The sequence below is a fragment of the Thermobia domestica genome, chromosome 11 (genome assembly GCF_964235325.1).
Source record: "Thermobia domestica chromosome 11, izTheDome1.hap1.1, whole genome shotgun sequence".
NCBI lineage: Eukaryota > Metazoa > Arthropoda > Insecta > Zygentoma > Lepismatidae > Thermobia > Thermobia domestica.
Genome location: NC_137464.1, coordinates 143,811,906 through 143,833,691, shown reverse-complemented (window position 1 = coordinate 143,833,691; position 21,786 = coordinate 143,811,906). Strand labels below are relative to the sequence as shown.

The window sequence follows — 21,786 nt, the reverse complement described above, 5'->3', positions numbered from 1 at the left end:
CTTTAAGTAACAAATTGATTTTAATGGAGATAGATCCACCTTCTGAGTGAATATTTTTTTCGAAATAATTTTAAAAATTAGACTAAGTTTTCCGAGACGATACATTTCACGAATCGTCTCGTGTTTCAGGCGTTTGTCCCGTCTCAAGACTTGCAGACTGTATCTCGTTTCGTTCTTGAGAAATGTCTCGTGCGATTTACTAGGCACCTCGAACAGGATATGTTGCTACTCCAAACATTATTTTCATAATTATTACAGATTAACATAATTGACGTGAACAAAAATTCCAGTTAAGCTCCAATTGCAGAATAACAATTTTCAGTCTGAAGTATTCCGGGATTGGAAACCCGGAATAGCCCTATTCGGTTCTCGGTACGCCAAATAACGGTTTCGATTCGTGAACAGAGTGGATGCGTCGAAAAATATTTCGGTTCTCCTCTCGAAGAAAACCGAATTAAAACGCTTGATTAGGTTTGAGAACATTTTTGGTTCCGTTACCATTAACATAGCAGGGATTTTACTTTAAAATCGAAGTTCGCGGTAATGTACTTTTTATGTAGGATCTACATATAATTACTGGCAAAAAGTATTTTGTTCCCTTTCGATATCCAATATACCATTTTCATACAAACTGTTTCACTGAAATTTTGAAAAAAATGAGAAAATATCATAATTGAATAAACACTAAACAATTAAACTTGAAGAATATTTTCTGAATGTATCACTTATAGATAAGGCAAAAGTTTTGGGTTTCATCATCTTTATTTACACAAACAATTAGTTTACACATAGTAATGTACATTTTAATTTCAATTACACGGTAACAATGGTCTCCAGTATGGAGAAAGTTTTTAAAATATTAATGTACAAATTTTTGCATCTCTGATACAAAAGTACTTAGCCTACTACACAATAATGCTAAATTGAATTTGTAAATGTATATAATTACAAATAATGGGTGTACATAAATGAATATAAGTTTCATTTCATTATATTACCACTTTGATGACGCGTATAAAGCTGTTTGTAAGAGCAAGAAATACGGTTTTAGTTGCACGCAGGTATCTTTCCTTTGTTTCCGCTTAGCAACGACAGTAACGGAGATGAGACTCCTGAATAGAAAGAATTTTGTGTTTTAGAATTTGCTAGTTTAAATCAGTTATTACAGTTTAACGTGCGTTTCGTAGGGAGTTCAATCGTGATCTACCACATGTTAACAACATTCGTTATTGGTATAAGAGTTTGAAACGACCGGGTATCTAAGGGTAAAAGTACGGGACCACCAAGATTGTCTAAGGAGAGTGTTGAGGGCGATAGGGTTCTTACTTATGAAATTTTAAAAGGCCTGTTAGGAAGAGCAGTCGTGAATTTGCAATGCATGATGACAGTATGGGAGGTCTTATGATGCTTACATATGCGTCTCTACAGCTTAAAAATGTTAACAAGGTTTAAATCTTACTGACTATATTGTGCGTTAAAACTTCGCTGTTACGCTGCTGCAACATTTCAATTGCGAAGGTAAAGCGCACAAACAACTTGGTTCATCTCATTTAAGTGATAATCTAAAGAAATCAAACTACTATATTCATTTATGTACACTCGGTATTATGGCAACAAAGATTGTATCAATACATATTGGCACGTTCTGGCAGAAGAAATGTATTTCAATACCTACACACACCGTATAATTACTCAAAAAGAGAAAAGGAAAATGCTCTCATAAAATATATGCTGTTTTACTTATTTCTAGAATCGTCGAAAGGAAATACGCAATTGAACTTGAATTAACACTGCTAGGAACTTAGGACACAATGCATTGAACCATTTCTGTTAAACTTTTTTACAATTATGACCCAATCTTCAAGTCTTGGTGCACAAGATAAATACAGGTCATCTAACTTTCGGTAAGCCATAAACACAAATTCTCCTTCACCGTGTTTTACTCCACAATGATGAGGAACCACAACAACTGCATCACCGATTTCACTATCTATTATATTGCTTAGGTCAACTGAAGAAGACTCGTTAATATGTCTCAGCAATTTAGTTACTCTGAGGGTTAGTTTTGAAAGCTCCAACTCCTTCCAGTTATCAATAGTGCGTATGATACCTCGACTCACTGCAAAACACAGAGAAAAGATATATTTTAATGCAAATAGTTTACAAATTGAAGTACATTTTAATACCATACAGACTGTAAAATTTTACAAGAATACATTCTACATTATATACCTTATATTATATGGAAATATGATAAGAAAATTATGGGAGGTGATTTCTTATGTCTAATGAAAGAAAAAACAATCAACATGGGTCGATACATGCCTCCTTTCAGAGTTACACAGCACCAAAAATGAGAAACATGACATTGAAAGCTGAGGGCCCTTCCGCAAATGTCTTAAGGAATTACACACGAATTAATAAGCGATCTACCTAATCATCATGTTTCTGAAACCTCCGGTACCAGAGAAACGAATTGCATAAAAGAAGTTGGAATATGTGGATACACTTTTAAGTACTAATTGAACATTAAGGACACAAAGTGATTTTTAAAAATTATTTCATCTCCCATCAAAAATGAGTAACAAATTTTTCTTCTCATATAACAATCAATATTATTTTCAAAAGTTATTCAATCCCACACAACATATTTTTATCTTTTAAAAAAACCGCAATCAAATTTAATGTTAAAATATAATTTGATAACATTTTTGAGGACATATTTACGAACTGATTGCTGTTTAAGAATAAAATTTGCGAAAATACGTCATATCTTAGAATTCGGCAATCATTTCTATCTGAAAATACTTAGGATAATAACTGTTTAATAAGAGCGAGTGATTGTAGTCTAGTTGGATGCTAGAAAATACAAATACATGACAAACAAAAATCATCTTATTCAAATGGAGCAGAACTAGATTCATGTCTGTCTTTTGTCAATGGTTTCACTACCATTGAATTACCAAGAAGCTAATTATTTCGGTAGCGCTTAATGTGATAGTATGAAAACTAAATATTTTTAAGTTCCTACAGTGTTAGTTTAATGGATACCTTTTAATTTCATCTCCTTACCTGTGTTGCACTTTGTGCATTGATAGTAGATAAATGAAATAAAAGAAAACTGTACATTTCTCTTCGGTGGCTAATGAATTTTTCAAGGGCAGGAAATATTAGGGTACAGGTTATCGCATGCTTCGTTTCTTTTTGCTCTTAAAAGATAGCGGAAAATGCAAGAATGTTTTTTTATTTCCTTGTGGGCTATTAAAACGAACAGTAAAGGCAAAGAAAGGAGTTGAACCGATGATTTAGTTGGATGGATGGTGTAGGATTTTGCACTGCGGAATGCCAGCAGAACAGAGGCCCCAGAGCCTCTTTCTCTGAGAAAAATCTTGTAACTCTCAGTATGAATGAAGGGTCATTGGCATTGGGTTTAATATCCTGCAAACCCGCTGTATGAATGAAGAGCCACTGGGACAGGTGATGAAACTTTGCAAACTCTGTTTTGGGAGGCGTGTGAGAAGTGTATAACAATTGCATGTATTTTTTAAAAAGAGTATGAGGTTACACTGAAAAGGGCGAGCTAAAGAATAAACTGGCTGGCGCTATTCTCCCCAGCTAGCAGGATGAAGGACAAACTAATGGAAGGAAGAACAACTTGTGTTTAAAAAAGAAAATAAGACTGAAGGACAAGAACGAGTAATGAATTATGCTCTAATTACTACAGTAGGAAGTCGAAAATCCGAACTAATTGGGACCACAGTAATTCGGATTTTCGAAAATGACAAAAAAAAAAGCCATTTAGGCTTAAATATACTGTCGGTATTCTCTTTTATCAATACAGTGGTTATACAGTACATACAGTAATTACAATACCGTACGTAAGGCTACTTACATTTAATGTTTCTAAAAAGCCTGGTCGTACACTAAATTACAATGTTCTCTCATACTTAAAACTTGTATAGGCCTAAGGGAAAATAAAAATATGTATGGCAAACAATTACATATGAATGAGCTTTTGTAAAAAAAAAAAAAAAAAAAAAAAAAAAAAAAAAAAAAAAAAAAAAAAAAAAATAATAATAATAATAATAATAATAAAAAAAAGATTTCACACAAAGAAAATTGAATTAGTGTATTGTCACTAGCTTCTAGGTACCGCGTTCGGATTAGCGACGTCCTCTGTATTTCAATTTAAGGAAGTATCTGTGAATTCCTTGATTCTTAATCAACAGATTTTGAGGGGATCACAAGTGTTTATTTTGACAAAAGTCCATATAGGAAGAAACCGATCATGACTATATTTCTTTCCTACGCTAGAACTTCCTGAGATAAGAAAAACAATTCTCTGGCTTCGCATGGGTTGGGAGGCGAAGCAGAGAAAGTTTCACTCCGGAATTGTAGAAACGGTGACTGGAACAAAATGGTATTATAAAAGAGCGGACATAAATACGGGTGCAGCGATTCCGCGTGGGTTCGTTGTGTTCTATGCAGACCGAGCAACATCGAAGTAAAGATTTGTCAGTAAGCATGATTTTATTTTATTTTATTTTATTTTTAACTCCGTAGAATGGCACTTTGTAAAGACTCAGAAATGCCGCGAAATTCCGCGATGACTTTGAAGTCAAGCCTCGGTTAGTCCCCGGTGAAGTGAACCGATATGTTGTTCCTTGGCCTGTGTAAACAGACTCTGTAGCAATGCGCCTCACGGGAACAAGGCGCGATATCCGGAAGACAGCTTTGCACTTGCTGCTGAATATTTTCATAGCTGATCTCAATTCAACTTGTGATCACATTTCAGTTTCCAAATGAATCTTATGAGTTTAAGGAAAAATTATGCAAAAGTAACTTCGTTATATATTCTCCACTCTTCGGAAACAATTTTCAATGATTTATTTCTTATTTTCCTAAGCTTTTATCACCTTTGTCCGAAGTTACTAAAATGATTAAATCATTGCATTACTTAAGCCAAGACTCCTCCAAAGATATTCATTCAATTTTCCGATTTTTATCACAATCTTTATTTTAATTTGCGAACTAAAAATATTATTGCCATTCTACATGCAAGAACGAATAACAATGTAGAGAGAACAAGTATTTAGTAATAATTCAAGGCAGTATTCTTAATGATTGTTTTTGACCCATTTTTAGCAATTTATGAGTGTTTAATTTTAGGTAATATTTGAGAGAGCTTACCCTAAAACTTTAGTATGTAACCAAAAGATAGATAGAAAGAATAATGTAGTAGTTGGCTTTACACGATTAGATGTAAACGATTTCTTACAGGACCTAATAAATTGTTTAAACTTTAATTTTAGTAGTGAAATTATGTTCAAACAAAGCGTACATATAGACACTTTTTCTAATTAAGTTTTCCAAGTATATTTAGTTTGCTTACAGTTCTCCGCGAGTTTTCAGGTTCAACAACGTAAACATCACTTTCTCAGCCACAGGAAAAGCTGCAATTTGTGACACGAATGTACCGATTTCGGGTCACGACAGACCAAGGTGCTGGAAATTGATAATCTAATGAACCGGACTAGGTTCGGATTTGTATAATATACCCAGAACGCAGTGAGTGGAAACGTCGTTTACCAGGTCTTTTCCGTTGAGAGAGGCACCAGTTTTCGCGTGCCTTACGTGTCTTACATCTATCAAGTGGTGGAGACGACGACTTCTTTCGTCGTTTATTTAAAAGGGGCACCAGGTTGAAGTTCTTCTTGCACTTTTTAACTGGTGGGGGCCCCTTCCGTGTTTTTGCATCGCTTGTCATACCTTTTTCTACACCCCTTTTTACGATTTTTTTTTCTCCGCCGAACTTAGTGGACTGTTGTGACATTGGTATATTAAGGAAATCGTTCCTTATAATTAGTTTGGCTAAGGTAGCGATCCTGTAGAATTTTCTGAGTCCATATATCTGTCTTATATGCAACTGGAAAGTAAAGTGATAGTGATTAATTTTATGAACGAAGTTTTTATTATTAGTAGTAGTAGTCATAGTAGTATGTAAGAAGATTAAAGAGTGAAAGCTGAGGCAGCCGCTGTAGGGTTCCACTTATGTGCGAATAGTGAAAAGAGCAGAGTGTAAATGCTCAAATTATGCCCCAGTCCGTGATCTTGACAGTCAGCAGAGCTCGCTATGTTGTCGCAAAGTCCGCCCATTCAGTCAACAAGTGCTTGAAGTAGGGAGAAGTAGTAAACTAGCTAAACTGGTCAACATAGGAAATTTTATAAATACTCAAGTTCTGATATCTGACTTTAGTTTACTTTTGTATTTTATTTGAATTTCTGCGTTTTTTGAAAGATTTTAACATAATTTTGGAATTTATGAAATTTTACTTAAAGTTTAACTTCGTCTCTGCACGGTCTATCACTAGAATGAAAAATGAGAATTCCAACCAATGGTAGTGTTTAGCCTCAATTTAGCATACTTCTACAGTTTTATTGAGTTTTCAGCGAAAACTCGAACTGGTTGTGATAATTTTGGCATTTTCTTATATTTAAGATATTTTTAGGAAATTTTAGTCTCTGACACAGTTGATTCCGAAATGTTCACATAATTGAAGACAGGCCACAGAAATTCATTTGAATTTTAAGTAATTTGAAACTGCTAGATTTTCCCAGTTGGTCCGACTAAATTCTGACAATTTTAATATAGTTTTCAACTTTGAGCCCAACGTAACGAAGTCTGCGCAAGTGGACAACTTGAACATTGTACAGAATAAGGTTTAAAAATGAGAATTACCCGAATTGTGATATTTTGACCTCATTCAGTACATTTTTTGTTTATATTCGATATTTCAGAAACTACTCACATTCTATGATAGGTTAAATATTTTTTTTTTTTTTTCGAAATTTTAGTTGTTCTTAGTAAAACAGTTTCTGGATGGGTTAAAACAAGACACTTCCATCAATCACTAACCACTCATCGTAAATATACTTAAAAAAAAAAGTTTTACTGTAGAATGAAAATGATTAAACATTTTTATAATTTCATATTTTTTTGTTAAATAATTTTTCTTTCGTGCTGATAGAATGCCTTATGAGCTATGGAGTGAGTAATCAGCCGTCCATTTCCGTTGATTTTGATCAGAAGTTAAGGGAATGGTCCATCAAAAAGTATACCACGTAGACCACCCAAACTGAAGTTGGTATGGAGCATAAACAAACACCGTTACCGCCTTTAGATTTAGCAATTGGAGTCCCGAGCTAAGTTTTAAAAAAAGGAAGGACAAACGGATTTGGATTATCTCTTGTCAGTTATATGTTCAGCAGGCACCTAAAATAACTCACTACGGATTTTAACACGGAGTTTGAGTGTAGATACGAGTTTGTCTGAGAGCAATTGAATAAAACTTCCAATCGAGCAGAGGCAAACGAGTTAGAAACTGACCACACATCACTTGAATTGGAGATCAAAGAAGCAGAAATAATACGAGGTGTGGCAATTAAATAACGAGATTGGCCTCATAAATGTGATGTATTGCAAAGAAAGTTACAATTGACTGTTATCCCCTTTAATATACTCCCCTCCCCTATCTATACACCGCTGCATACGTGCCTTCCATTGTTCAAAGCAATGCTGTAGGCCATCAGATGTCACACTGTTCAACTCTGCCGGTTTTCGTTTCACCTCTTCCACAGACTGAAAATGTGTTCCCTTCAATGCACTTTTACTTTTGGGAATAGATAAAAGTCACAGGGAGCCAAGTCTGGGGAATACGGAGGATGGTCGAGCACAGGAATGCGCTTGGCTGCTAAAAACTGCTTTACAGAAAGGGCATTATGGGCAGGCGCATTGTCTTGGTGGAGGATCCATGCATCGTTCTTCCACAAATTCGGTCTCTTCTTCCTTATTCTTTCCCTCAACTTGATTAGGACTTCTTTGTAGTAGATCTGATTCACCGTTTGACCCTGAGGAACCCACTCAGTCATGATGATACCCCTGATATATATATATAAAAACTATGAGCATTGCCTTCACTTTCGACTTGCACATTCGTGCTTTTTTTCATTCTTGGCGATGTAGGAGTTTTCCAGTACATGGATTGACGCTTAGTCTCGCGGTCATAGTGGAAAATCCATACTTCATCACATGTGATGACACGTGTTAGCAAGTCTGGTTCTGCTTTGAGTCGTTTCATGACGTCAGAGCAAATGGTCTTTCGAATGTCTTTTTGTTCCTGAGAGAGGTTTTTCGGGACAATTTTTGCACAAAATTTTGTCATGTTTACAATGTCATGCAAAATTTCTTACTGTCTGTTCGTCATGTCTGCGATCATCCGAATGCTCAGACGTCTGTCTTTCCGCACAAGTTCATTAATTTTTTTGAACATTTTCGTCCGTTCTTGAACTCAAAGGGCGGCCGGGCCGTTCATCATCTTCAACCTCCTCCCTACCTTCTGAAAATCGTTTGTGCCATTCGAAAACTCGCGCACGTGACATAGCATTATCACGATACACCTCTTAACAATGCACAACATTCCGTCGGTGTTTTGTTTAATTTCACCAGAAATTTGATGTTAATGCGCTGCTCAACTTTACTGTTCACCATGATTCCGGATCTACTACAGAACACTGTCCTCTTCATGCAAAATCATGAAACAAACAGTGGATGCTCATGAAGGTTCAAGATCAATAACACATCATTAGCTACCTTCCCCCCACGATCCTACGCTACAGGAGATGGGCAGTCTCGTTATTTAATTGCCACACCTCGTAATACAGATATAAAATTGCCGTTTGTGGACGACCAGGACAAGGCGGGACATCCGGTACAAGAAGTAGACTACTCTGATCGAGTCTCAGAGATGGTTAAAATAAAACTACCACGTCCTTCTGAAATGGAATACATATTTGATATGAATTATCCAGTGTAAGGTCATCACTTAACTACTATAAAGCAAGATATACCGCCCATGGAAGCAACGCCATCGGTATGGTTACCTGATATGAATCCCGAACAGTCAGAAGACAAGGGAGAGAGACCCTCTAGAGCAGTGTTTCCAAACCTTTTTCAACTTGTGGCATACTACGGGTATAACTTGAATTCTCGCGGCACACTCATAGATATTATTCCGTATTTGTAATTATAAAATACCGTGGTACTTTTTTCTGTGATTACTAATCTTCTCATAGAGAAAAGGGTTGATCACTGGTTTTTCCCCCGTGGTTAATCATTATGCTTATTTTTTTATTGTAATTTAAAAATAGAAAACAATTGCAATGTAATGTTGGACTCAGGTTTTTAAACATACGCTTTCTTTTTCGAAAACTGTATCCAACCTTTCAATAAGAAGGAAGATCACTAAATAACGAACGAACAAACAAACAATTCTTTTGTTCTTTTAAAACAGAAATGTAGATAATTTACATGCATGTTTGGTTTGTCGAAAGGATTGAATGATATTTTAAAATTTCAAGTTAAATAGTCTGAAATAGTCTGCAACAATAAAAGCAATAATGGTCATAAAATGATAACAAATACTTTTTTCAACATTAAAAATGTACAGAAAAGTAACAAGGTCTGAAACTTAAAATTGTAGATTCGTAGTAGAGGTCCATAGTAATGTTAAATACAAATTTTCATTTTTCCCTATGTCTTGCAATTTGATTGTTATAGAATTAATAATTTAATTTCGATTTCTTCGCGGCACACCAGCGGCTCATTCACGGCACACCGGTTGGGAAACGCTGCTCTAGAGCAGAGGCACTGATGGATAAAAAAAAAGAAAAAAAAAAAAAACTAAATGATAACGAGTTACCAGTTTCGTCCCAAACAAAAGAGCAGTAGGTTCCTTCTAGTTAGGAAATACCACAGGAGACACAGCAGGCTCCAATTTCAAGCGCGACCCAAAGACGATCAGATACAAAACATGGACCCAATCTACGAAGTTTCCTGAAATCCCAAGTGATCATTCGATCATTAAGAAATCATTAATGAGGAAGAGAAAGTTAAATATGTACCCCTAATTCCGGTTCCGAAGTTCACTGATACTAGGTTCTAGTGCACGCATATGTTTTTAGAAGCGTTCAAACTAGCTCTGAACATCAGAAGATTAGACATCTTGCGTTTCTTAATCAGTGTGCGTAAGATTAGTACATGAGAGAGCAAGAGAAACTGGCAGAGATGTCATTTGAAGAAATCACAGAGCTGATAAAAGCTTTCCCACATAGTGAAAAAACTTTCCGGCTAGAAAATGATGTGCAGATGATGAAAATGATCTGTGTCCGAAACCAGCACAAAATGTATATATAGATTAGCAAGGGATCTAAAGAGAATTAGACGAAATATCACCGACTTAGAAATTAAGCAGAGAATCAAAATGGGTTTAAGATCGAAAGTATTATATAAGTTTACGAAAGATTTTAACACATAATACAACCTGGCAAGAATGGGCTGCTTATCTAGTGTCATGTGTGCGAACACGAAATTATACGACGACGCGAGCTACATCATTCAAATTACCAAGTGAGATCGCTTCCTATAACCAAGTAATTTGGGGACGACATTATCACTGTAAATAATCAATTACATTCATAATATTTTGGGTCACTCTGTATATATTAATCAAATTAGGACCATAATACGTATGGAATAGGTTTTGGTGTGGAAAAACTCCCTACCGTTAAGATTTGGATTGATGGAAGATTTGCAACAGCGCTTATCGATTCAGGAGCACAAGTTAGCATAATATCTCCAACGCTCCTTACTGATAATTTCTCTGTTTCTAATAGGTTACGTGGAACCATAATGGTCACAGGAGTTTCGGAAGGTTTATCAAAACCGATCCTCATCTTAATATACAACATCAATTTAATGATAGCTACAGATTAAAAATATGACGGTTTATTACATGTCCGTGATGGAAATCGGTTCTGAGCAGTATCAATTTATTCTTGGTATGAATTTCCGTGACAAATATTATAGAAGTATAAACAAAAAATTCCTCGAGACAGTAAATGAGAAAGGTAACTTCACTAGTAGGATATATTCTGAAAAATAGAACGTAAGCGTGTACACATTTCATCGGCGAATAAAGTAAGCCATATTACATGGCGAGAAAATAATAGAAAATCCAAATTGCCTATGAAATATGCTCACAATGACCTGGTTAAATATAACCACAGTGGAAAACAGATATACAATGAAAATAGTAGGCCAGCTAGAAATGTGCAACAAACAGATCCAAATCAATATGTGCATTCCACTCCAAATTTGCATTATTTAAATCTATGGGGCTTGCAACGGTATAAAGACGGCTAACACTAGAAACGAAGTCAGCGCCCATCAACACTACAACAAGAGGTCAACTTAGAAAACAGAGGAGAAAAAAGAGGAGGGAAGTCTTCAGTAACTTTCACCCGTCCCAAGGCGTCGAAAGGACGGAAAGACTCTCCAAGCAGTGAAGTAGAGGGTAATGATTTCGATCTTCAAAAAAAAAAAAGTACGACCCAAGTATATGAGATTAAGTCCTAGGAGTCAACAGGATAGAAGGACTACAAGAATGAAATACATATCGAAAGAAAGAAGAAGATCGAAGAAGAGGAAACAGAAAAAAGAAGTTACGGAAAAGCATCGAACCGGCACACTAGAAGACGCCGACTGGATGGGTAAACCGCCTCAAGAAATTTCTTCAGAAGAAAAGGGCATATCGGATGACGAGATTTCCATGGAATATATTAAGCCATATCCTCACGAAACATCAATAGCAGCAGAATTTAATTCGTAAAGCCCTTCAAGAGGCAACACCCCAAAAGAAAAGATGAAAATGGCAAGAGGAGCAGAGTATCCCGACCGATCCATTAATTGGCGGGAAAGAGACTTAGTGATATATCAGCTTTCCCAGAGCGAACAAAGTTCGAATGGAAGTCCAAATGATCAAAATTCATACTATTTTTTCCCAATAATACCTGTAGAATCATCTCGGCACATAACCTGCTAGAATCGCATTTGGTAAAGCTAAAAAGGTTAAAACACTACTGTCCACAGGAAGGTAGTAATGAAGTCTCAGAGGAGATAAACTAAAATGTAGGTATGAAGAATAAATAATAAGAATTAAGCTGGATCGCTACTCACCTTTAGGGTAAAACTTTCACACTAGATGGCAGAGCACATTGCGGTACATGCGATGTTGCCACATGCGTTATGGATAGAAAAGTGTTTAGTTCCTTCAAGCGTGGTATTTTGTCAGTTGTATTCCCGTGCAGGTATTTTGTAAGTTGTGTTCCCCAGTGCATATATTTTGTAAGTTGAATGTCTTAGTGTAACTTTACTTTAGATGGCATAATCATCAGGCCCGTATCCAGGGGGGTCTAGGCGGGCCGGGCCCCCCTAAAATTTTCACGGTAGGCTTCCAAGTGAACTATAATATGGTAATGAACTATAATATTGTTGGATCGAGCCACCTCTAACTTCAGCCGGGCCCCCTACAATTTTGGAGTGGCTACCGAGATGATAATCATTATGGCTAAAATTCCAGAGTTTTCTGGACCAAACATGGCTTCGTTAAATGAAAACTATCACCAACTTTTACCATGTTGCTTACTTACATAGACAGATTTTGTTCCACAATCCACGTGGAATGAGGAATCTAAGATAGGGCTTTATGCAGAGTCGTTTTGACGTATGATTAGCGTCATACTAAAGACCTGACTACTGCAGGAAACATATGTTAGTCGAACTCTTGAGTAATCACGCGTCAGAATGACTCTGCATAAGTTCCCGCAGCGAGTAAAAAACGCGATTAGCACGGGTGTTAGGGTGCCGAAGGCGCTATTTTTAATTTTCCAAGATTATAACTCGAATCTAAAAGGAGCAGTGATGATGATTATCGAAATGGTGGACTGAAGGACGTGGGAAAACACCGAGAAAATCCATGCACACTATGGGTCCTACAGAAAGTCTTCCTGGCGAAAAGTGGGATCGAACCAGCGATCTCGTGTACCAGAGGTGATCTATCTACCAAGCTATTTACAGCTAATTTTATTAAAATCTAGTATATTTAACCTACTTCATTTCTCCAAGTGTTTTGCAGAAAGTGCTATTTCGGTCCCAGAAGAAAGTACCCACTTTCCTGTAGATGGTTGTGTCCGATAATGGATACTGCCATTGCATGCTCGCTTTCTTACTTCCGGAATGTAGTAGTGTACCCATATTTCATACCCAGTAACGAATCTCTTCTGAAAGTTACTACCTTCTCGTTTACGGCGTGGCAAAATCTCGTGACACATCAATACATCGCTGCTTCAGTTCGTCTATCAACTGGCGTGATACCATCTTGGCACACAAATTCCAAAATCTGAGCACAGCTTGGATAATGTTACATATTGAACAGTGACTTATGCCAATGATTGTGGCTACTTCATCCAGTCACTCTGCATTGCCCCTTATCACACTTTCAATTTACATAGAGCAAACCGGTAAGCGATAACAAGAAATTATTTGTTGATATAGATTTAGCGTCCCAAGCATGGGTTCCATCTCCGCTCCTTATTCTTATGTTGAAACCGCAAGCGGTAAAGTATCACTTACAAATCGGAATTCACAGATAATATGCGTCAGAATATTGGATCAATAAGAGCTAGACATAGATCACTCACTTCTAGTGAGTCAGGTTTTTGGCTGGATCCCAGCTCGCGCCAAGTGAGCTTTGTGGTGGACAAACCATAAGTGGAGTTTCCTCCGGGTCCCCCCCTTTCTTTCATTCAACCATTTCGTTCGTTGTCATCATCACCTTCTATCTTTCCTTCGAAACACAATGATAGGACGTTACAGGAAAAAAAAAATCATGTCTCTTGGTTATGCCATATAGGCTAAACAAGACGGTGATGATAAGAATGAATTAAATGGTAGAATGAGAAAGTAGGAGCACAAAGAAACTGAGAAAATCCACACACACACATGGTGTGTGTCCACCAAAAAGCTCACCTGGCTAAGCTGGGATCGAACCAGTGACCCCGCATACAAGATGTCAATGCTCTACCACGGAGTCATTGTAGCTCCGGAGTAGAAAAGGATTTGCATTTCAACATGAGTGGTTCCGTTTCTCAAGTGAAGCTATAGGGTCTGAATACTTTCTTTTCATTATAGGAAAAAAAAAAAAAAAAACAACAATTCAAGCTGTACAGTTTTATGAATTTTTAAATACTAAGTAGAGAAGGTCGCGGGATATTACTCTGCCTTCGTTTCGATATTATGCTCAGTCAATGCCTTTTTACATATGAAACAATTAGGCAACCGGAGAAATCGTCGATCGCAAGCGTGTTCGAATTATGAGAGTTAAAAGTTCAAAATTGAACAGATTTTGCAGAAAATTTGAAGTACCATTTCTTGAGATAGACTTTACAGTTTTGATATCAGGGAGTTCTCCTGGATACCCAACACAGTAATAAGATCAAAAGGTATGCATTTTGCAAGATAAGGGCAATTATTTAGAATGGTGTGAAGGGTAATGGCGTCTTACATCATGCAAATTGCCTCCCATTTGGCATACTGGGAGTCTAGGAGGTTTAGGTGGGTGGGTCATGTAGCTAGAATGGAAGAAAGTAGAAACGCTTTTAAGGTCTTGAATGGAAGACCAATCGGAAAACGACCATTAGGAAGACCTAGGCGCAGATGAGAGAACAATATTAAGATGGATCTCGCAGAGATGGGAATACAAAGTAGAAACTGGATGCAGTTAGCCAAGGATAGAAGTCCGTGGAGAGCTTTTGTGAACGCGGCGTTGAACCTCCGGGTTCCATAGGCCATAGAGTGAGTTAGTTAGTTAATTCGACTATATTGTTATTCAAATATCACTTTCCTATGTGGCCACCTTCCAATTCAACAATCACATTTGTCTTGGAAACGCTTTGCCAGGCGTGCAAAATTCAATGAAGAACGACGTGATATTCATAATTAAACTTGTGATGATCTATATTGTTGTGTTCTTCCCAGGCTCGTATCCTCGGGGGGTCTAGGAGGCCGGATTTTCCCTAAATTTTTACTGCTCCCCTAAAATTTTCACGATAAGCTTGCAAATGAACAATAATATGTGATGATCTATATAATATGGTTTGATCGGCCTCCCTAACTTCTACCGCTCCCCTGCATTTTTGGACTGACTACTGGCTTGGTTCTTCCCCTTCTGTAGCTAGGTCCAAACAGCTCGAGCAGCGCTAGACAGGCTTGCCCTGCCGCGGTACTCCGAATCCTTTCGGCCTATGCTTATGCATCGGAGAATACGGTGCTCTAATACATCATCGCTAACCATGTGCTTAGTTTTTAGCAATTGGAATGTCGATTATGGGGAAATATTGGTCAAGCTCCAGGAATTATTTTAAGATAATCAACGAGAAAATAGACCGAAAAATTTAAAGAAGAAAAAAATGAAAAAAATGTGCGCTCAAAGTCGTGAACCAGGTGACTTTTATTTTCCAGAAAACTACTGTTTGCATACATCATCTCTAGCCGATTGTTTGTTTTTTGGTCACATTTCTCGCGAAATACCGTAAAATATTGTTTGAAGTTTGGCCACTATTTTCAAACATCGCCATTGAAATCCGTTGAAAATTTTAGAAAATGGCTAGCGATGAAATATTGAAACACCGTCTTCCACAATGGATTTTATCATGTCCATGGGTTTTCTCGGAGTACTCCGGTTTCCTCCCTTCTTATCATTCCTTCAATTCTTCCATAATCATTCACTTGCCTTAATCATTGTCTTCCTTAGCCTAAAGGGTATAATCATCGGATGTTAAACTGAATTATTTCATTTTTTCCACAATGCACAGAGGCCGGCTGAGTTGGGAGTCGCGTTGAAGTTAGTCCCGCGGCAAAGCGTTTGGGACACAAATGTCATTGTTTAATGTTTAGGTGGCCACACAGAAAGTGACCTTTGAATGACAATACAGTTGATTTCAAATAAATTTTATTAGCCTATTTACCCGGTGTGCCAAATAGGATGCAATTTGAAAGTTGTAAGACTACATTACCCTTCAACCCTTCCCCAATAAGTTCTCTCATCTTGCAAAATGCGTACGTTTTGACCTCACCATTCCGTCGAGTACCCAAGAAAATACCCCAGTAACAAAAATTAAGCGTGTATCTCAAAAAATGGTTTCTTCAAACTTTTTTCAAAATCTGTTCAATTTTGAAATTTTAACGCCCATAATTCGAACAAGCTTGAGATCGAGGATTTCTCCGGTTGCCTAATTGTTTCATATGTCAAAAGGAGTCGACTGAGCATAGTATCAATATGAAGTCAGAGTAACACCTCACGACCTTCCCTAGTAAGTGGAATTAATTACTATTTTCCACTAACGGGTTCAGGCAACTATTCGTGTATGTATAAAAGCTCAAAAACATATATAGATTATTTTCAAGAAGATATAATATTTTACCTAAGCGAATTAAGTTTCAGCAAACATAAAGAAAGAAAGAAAGAAAGGAAAGGAAAGAAGAAAAAGAAAGAACATATATTAGGCTACATATTTAACATTCAAAATGATAATCAAAATAAACTATCTTTTTATTATTATCTTTGTATTACGTGGAAACAAACAGTTAAATATATATAATTCCTTCCGTTTCCTCGTCACAATTCGCAAGTTTCGCCTCTGGACTTCAAACGCTAACAAAGAATTGCTTTACTACTGTGACTGCAACAGTACACATGTAAGTTTGGCAACGAAGCATTATGGCGTCCTGCGTAAGCATGATATTCAGCCGCTAACACTATTTCCGTAAACACAAAATAATATTTGGATAAAATGTAAAACATAACACGAAAAATGGTAATATAATATCCATATTCCGTAATGAGACAACTACTTGTAAAATAATTTATGCTTATAAGTAAAAATTTCATAAAACCGAGCATAGGAGTAGTAAAATCTAACAGCAAGCGCCATCTTGCGTACTCATCTTAAAACTGATCAAGTTTTCCTCTTATATGTTACTTTTTAGCTAACAGAATACATAAGCACAGAAAATAGTACATCATGTTGTAGCTGACGCATAACTCTATTTTATAGTGTAATACTTATATGTGCCATTTATTTACGCGTTGGTTAAGGCAATGAACTAATGATTATACTGACTTCCGGGTAGTGATCCACCTTAATATAATAAGAATTAAAAATAATTAGATTGACTAAATTGGAGGAGTTATACTGACACTAAAACCCTAAGTAATATAAGATGATGTGAAATAGTAATATATAACGTAATTTTTTTTTATAATTTATTTTCTTTAATTCATTTGAGGTTCCATTTATTTATCCACTGTGATATGATTTTCATATGTTCATTATAATGGGCCTATTTAGAACATTTATCAGAGAATGTCTATCTTCATAAGTATGCATGATGTATTCATTATCTCATAATATTATTATTTGCATCGTTTTAGATACTTTTTTTTTCGATTTTTAAACACGTTTAATCAAAATAAGTACATTACATTTCAGTATCCTGCCCTTGTTTCAAATAGCACAATATTGAAAATCTATGACTTCGATATTATTATAGAACAATGAAAATTTACAATTATATAGGAACGTAATTATATAGGAAAATAAGGGATAATTGCAGAGCAAATTAGAAAAAAAATATATTTTATACCAAATTAAACGAAGAAAATGGGGAAATGAAGCAGAATGAGTATAGCTGAAAAATTAAAGAAAAGAAAAGGGGATTGATATCCAATAGAAGGAGGTGACACGAGCTATAAGAGGCAATACCTAGGACCACATGCCCGCAACTGGTTACCAAAGAAAGAGAGGAAGTATATGTCAAATAGGTGTAGAAGGTTTAATAAGTAGAAACGAGTAACCAAACGTGTGAACCATATGACTAGTTACGTATAAAATTCTATGAAATCACAACTGTGCAGAAAAAGTAAAGAACTTCGTTCTTCTTTACACTCACAATAGTATCAAAACATCATACTCAAACTCATGCAAAGCAGAAATGGGTTCCGCAAAGATCGTTTTTGTTTATAAGTTAAGGAACCAACGTCCGGCCGGAGAAGAGACCACAAGTAAATCGGATAAGATCAACCAGAGAGAAAACATGAAAATGAGGAACGCAAATGAATTCTAGGTGAGATTTGAATCTCCAGTCATATATATATATATACGTTCCAGTGTTTGCCTATTTGACTTCTTCCTTCTAAACACAACAAGGAATTTACAATTGAACAGTAATAGATGACAACATGTAAATTAAACACAAAGTAAGAAGTTTCAATAGCATTAAACAAACTCAGCAGTGAAGCTGCATTCTACTTTACACAAAGTAAGAAGTTTCAATAGCATTAAACAAACTCAGCAGTGAAGCCGCATTCTACTTTGAGACACCGAAATATGAACGTTATGAACAGATGGTTAAATTACTTCCTCCAACTCAGAGCTACCGATTTAAAAGAACTTTCCGAATGAATATACAGCACGCGAGATGTGAGAACTAGTGATATTAGTAGAACAGAGGAAGCGGAAATTTGATAAAACTCGTGAATCTTCCCTTTTAAGACAACTATAAAGGCCTTAACTATTACCGAGATATATACACATGGGTGGGACAAAAATACGGAAACCTGAAAAATTGCACATTACCTTTATTAATAGCCAGTAGGACCACTTTTGGCACGCAGAACGGCCTGCAGTCGATGGGGAATAGAGATATATAGGTCGCGTATGGTTGTCAAAGGGATGTTGTACCATTCTTCCACCAAAGCAGTTGCGAGTTGTAGAGACGACGTGGTCAGTAGCAGGCTCGCACCTTGGTTTCCAAAACTGACCACAAGAGCTCAATGATATTGAGGTCTGGCAATTGCGGAGGCCACGGTAGATGTAACACTTCATCTTCGTGCTCATCAAACCAGTCTTCGACGATGTGAGCTATATGAACAGGGGGTCTGTGATCTTGAAATACGGCATTACCATTTGGGAACAAAGTTTTGCACCACGGGATGCAACTGGTCGCTCAAAATGGTAACGTAGTCCATTGCAGTGACATGTCCATGCAGGGTGATGATGGGTCCGGCAGAATACCAGAATATGGCTGCCCAAATCATCATTGAACCACCGCCGTGCTTCACTCTTGATAATAGTCTGTATCGCATTTTCGTGCTGGCGTTCTCCACACGTAAACTCGTCCAGCAGTTGGAAACAATGTAAAGGAAGACTCATCTGACCAGATGACAGTTTTCCACTGATCCATTGTCCAGTTTCTATGGGCGTTGCGCCACTGTCTCCGTATAGCAGCATGGTCAACAGTTGCGAGTGGTTTTGGGAATTGCAGATATGCCATAAATACTCTGCTTGTGGAGTTCTGGCTGTTTTGACGCTAAGAGAGTTTGTAGGCATTGTATTCAGCTCAGCTGAGACTTTCGGCGCCGAGGTCATCTGCTTGATTACAATCCTTCCCAATGTGTGTCTGTTTGCACGCAACACAGACTTGCGTCCACGCTGGTGCTTCGCTGATGCGGTTTTTCCGAAACACTTGTAGGCAGTCATGATCTTCGAGACTGTGTCTCTTGACACACCAAATATTATCGCTACTTTTGTCACGAAAGCAGCGATATGCGCACCCACGACCTGCCCTCTTCGAAACTGTCAGCTCAGACATGATTCACGATAACCTGCAGGGACCGGTTGCTGAACTGTAACTGGCCTATCTGTTCGATTGATCAGGTTGTATACCTCACAAGATGGCGGGGACAGCAGCGACACCTACCATTCAGACGAAAAGCGTGTTTGAAATGGCTACATCTTTTACACCAGGTGTTTCTATATTTTTGTCAATTCCCTATATATATATATATATGTGTGTGTGTGTGTGGTGAGTCAGTCATTGAATATTTTTGCCGCGAGCCCGTGAGTTTGCCCGAGGTGGCACAAGATATTCTCATAACATGTCCTATAATATTAAGAAACTTCCAAACTATGCATGCCATTGCTAAGTATTTGTAAGGTATACGAAATGTATTGTTATTTATTTATTTATTTATTTATTGAACAAATTCCCAGATACAGCATAACTTTGCCATTTTACACAGGGACATGCTAATAAAAGAAAAAAAAAACAACAATAACAACAACATAGAAAAAAAGAGTGTAAGAATAAAACTCTTCCATCAAAACTCGTTTAATTGCTCTTTCAAACACTGGGTAGCTCGAAAAAAATGTCTACATCAGTTGTTACTTGATTATAACAGTTTGGTATTCTATAAAAAAAGAGACCTCTGTATAACAGCCAACCTAGGACGGGCAAGATGGAATAGGTGGGTATTCCGGGTGATGCGGGAAGGGACACGTAAGGATAGTTCCTGAAGTAATATTTCCGATCTTAAGCTTCCATTAACTATTTTATGTAGATATTTCAGGTCAGAGATAATTCTGCGTATTTCAGGAGTCTGAATATTAAGATGTCGCAAGAGCTCCTTCTTAGATAATATTCGAAGTGCAGGAACACGAAAACGGACTATAGCGATGAAGAAATTGAGAACAGAATCAAGTCTGGAGAGATGTGTAGGTGCTGCCATGGCCCATATGGGAGAGCAGTATTCGATCTTGGGCGCTATTAAAGTTTTATAAAAAGTTGATAATGAAGAAACAGTGCGTAGTTCGGTGAATCGATAAAGAAGTCCCAACATGCGCATTGAATTCTTTAGTATTGAGGAGATGTGGTCAGAGAAGGTGAGTTTTGAATCAAAGATGACACCAAGATCGTTATGACTAGCAGAATGTGTGATAGGGGAATCGTTGATATGGTATGTGGAGGAAACAGGAGACTTTTTCAAAGTAATAGTAATACTGTCACATTTCTTACTGTTGAGTTTCAAGTGCCACATTTCACACCAACCTGTAAGGTAATTTATGTCTTCCTGTAGAGCAATTATGTCATGGAGACACGATATTTCTCTGTATAACTTTCAATCGTCAGCAAAAAGCAGAAGGCCACTAGGTTGAGCAGATAAATGCGTGTAGAGATCATCCATATACAGGACAAACAGCAGAGGCCCAAGCACACTCCCCTGAGGCACCCCTGAGATCACGGGTTGGGGGTTAGAAGTCGCCCCTGAAAGAACAACTCTCTGTTTACGGTCCTTCAAGTAGCTTGTGATTAGAGAGAGAAATTCGCCATGCACATTAAATCTATTGGAGAGTTTATGAAGAAGATGAATGTGACTGACAGAATCAAAGGCCTTCGAGAGATCAAAGTAGATAACATCTAATTGAGTATTGTTATCCATACATTTGATTGCACAGGAAAGTTTGAGAGACTTGAGCTTTTCGGTAGAAAGCCGTGCTGAGAACTATGGATGTAAGGTGAGGTGAATATAAGTAGCCTGTCTTTGATTATTTTTTCGCAGATAATTGATATTACAGAAAGAAGAGATATTGGCATATAGGAGGATACATGATCTTTAAGTCCTGATTTATATATTGGGGTCACGTGAGCTAGTTTCCAACTGGTGGGATAATACCCTTCCTTGAAGCATCTATTGAATAAGATAGATAAAGGAACCGCAATAACTGAAGCAGTTTTGTTGAGAAAGAGAGGACTAATTTTATCAGGTCCAAGTGATCTATGTGGAGATAACGATAGCAAGAGAGCCAGAACTTCGCCCGGGGTGGAGAGGGGGAGATGGGTTGTAGAGGGAAGGGAAGTAAATGTTTTGCAGAAGTAGTTATTGAAGAGATCGGGTCTTTGATCATCACTCGCTTCAGTATTTTCATCTTGAACTGTTGCCGGTATGCCCGGAGATTTTGTTCTAGATTTAATTACAGACCAAAAGACTTTAA

At 37.1% G+C, this 21,786-nt stretch overlaps 1 protein-coding gene across 1 annotated transcript in view; it reads right to left on the bottom strand.

Annotated features, from left to right (window-relative positions):
- Positions 1–1,241: 1,241 nt before the first annotated feature.
- LOC145664466 (meteorin-like protein) overlaps positions 1,242–21,786 on the bottom strand; it is a 389,001-nt gene continuing 368,456 nt past the window's right edge. The window contains exon 4 of the mRNA XM_081731166.1: positions 1,242–2,119. Coding sequence (XP_081587292.1) covers positions 1,794–2,119 — 326 coding nt within the window. The 3' untranslated portion in view covers positions 1,242–1,793. The remainder of the gene's footprint in view (positions 2,120–21,786) is intronic.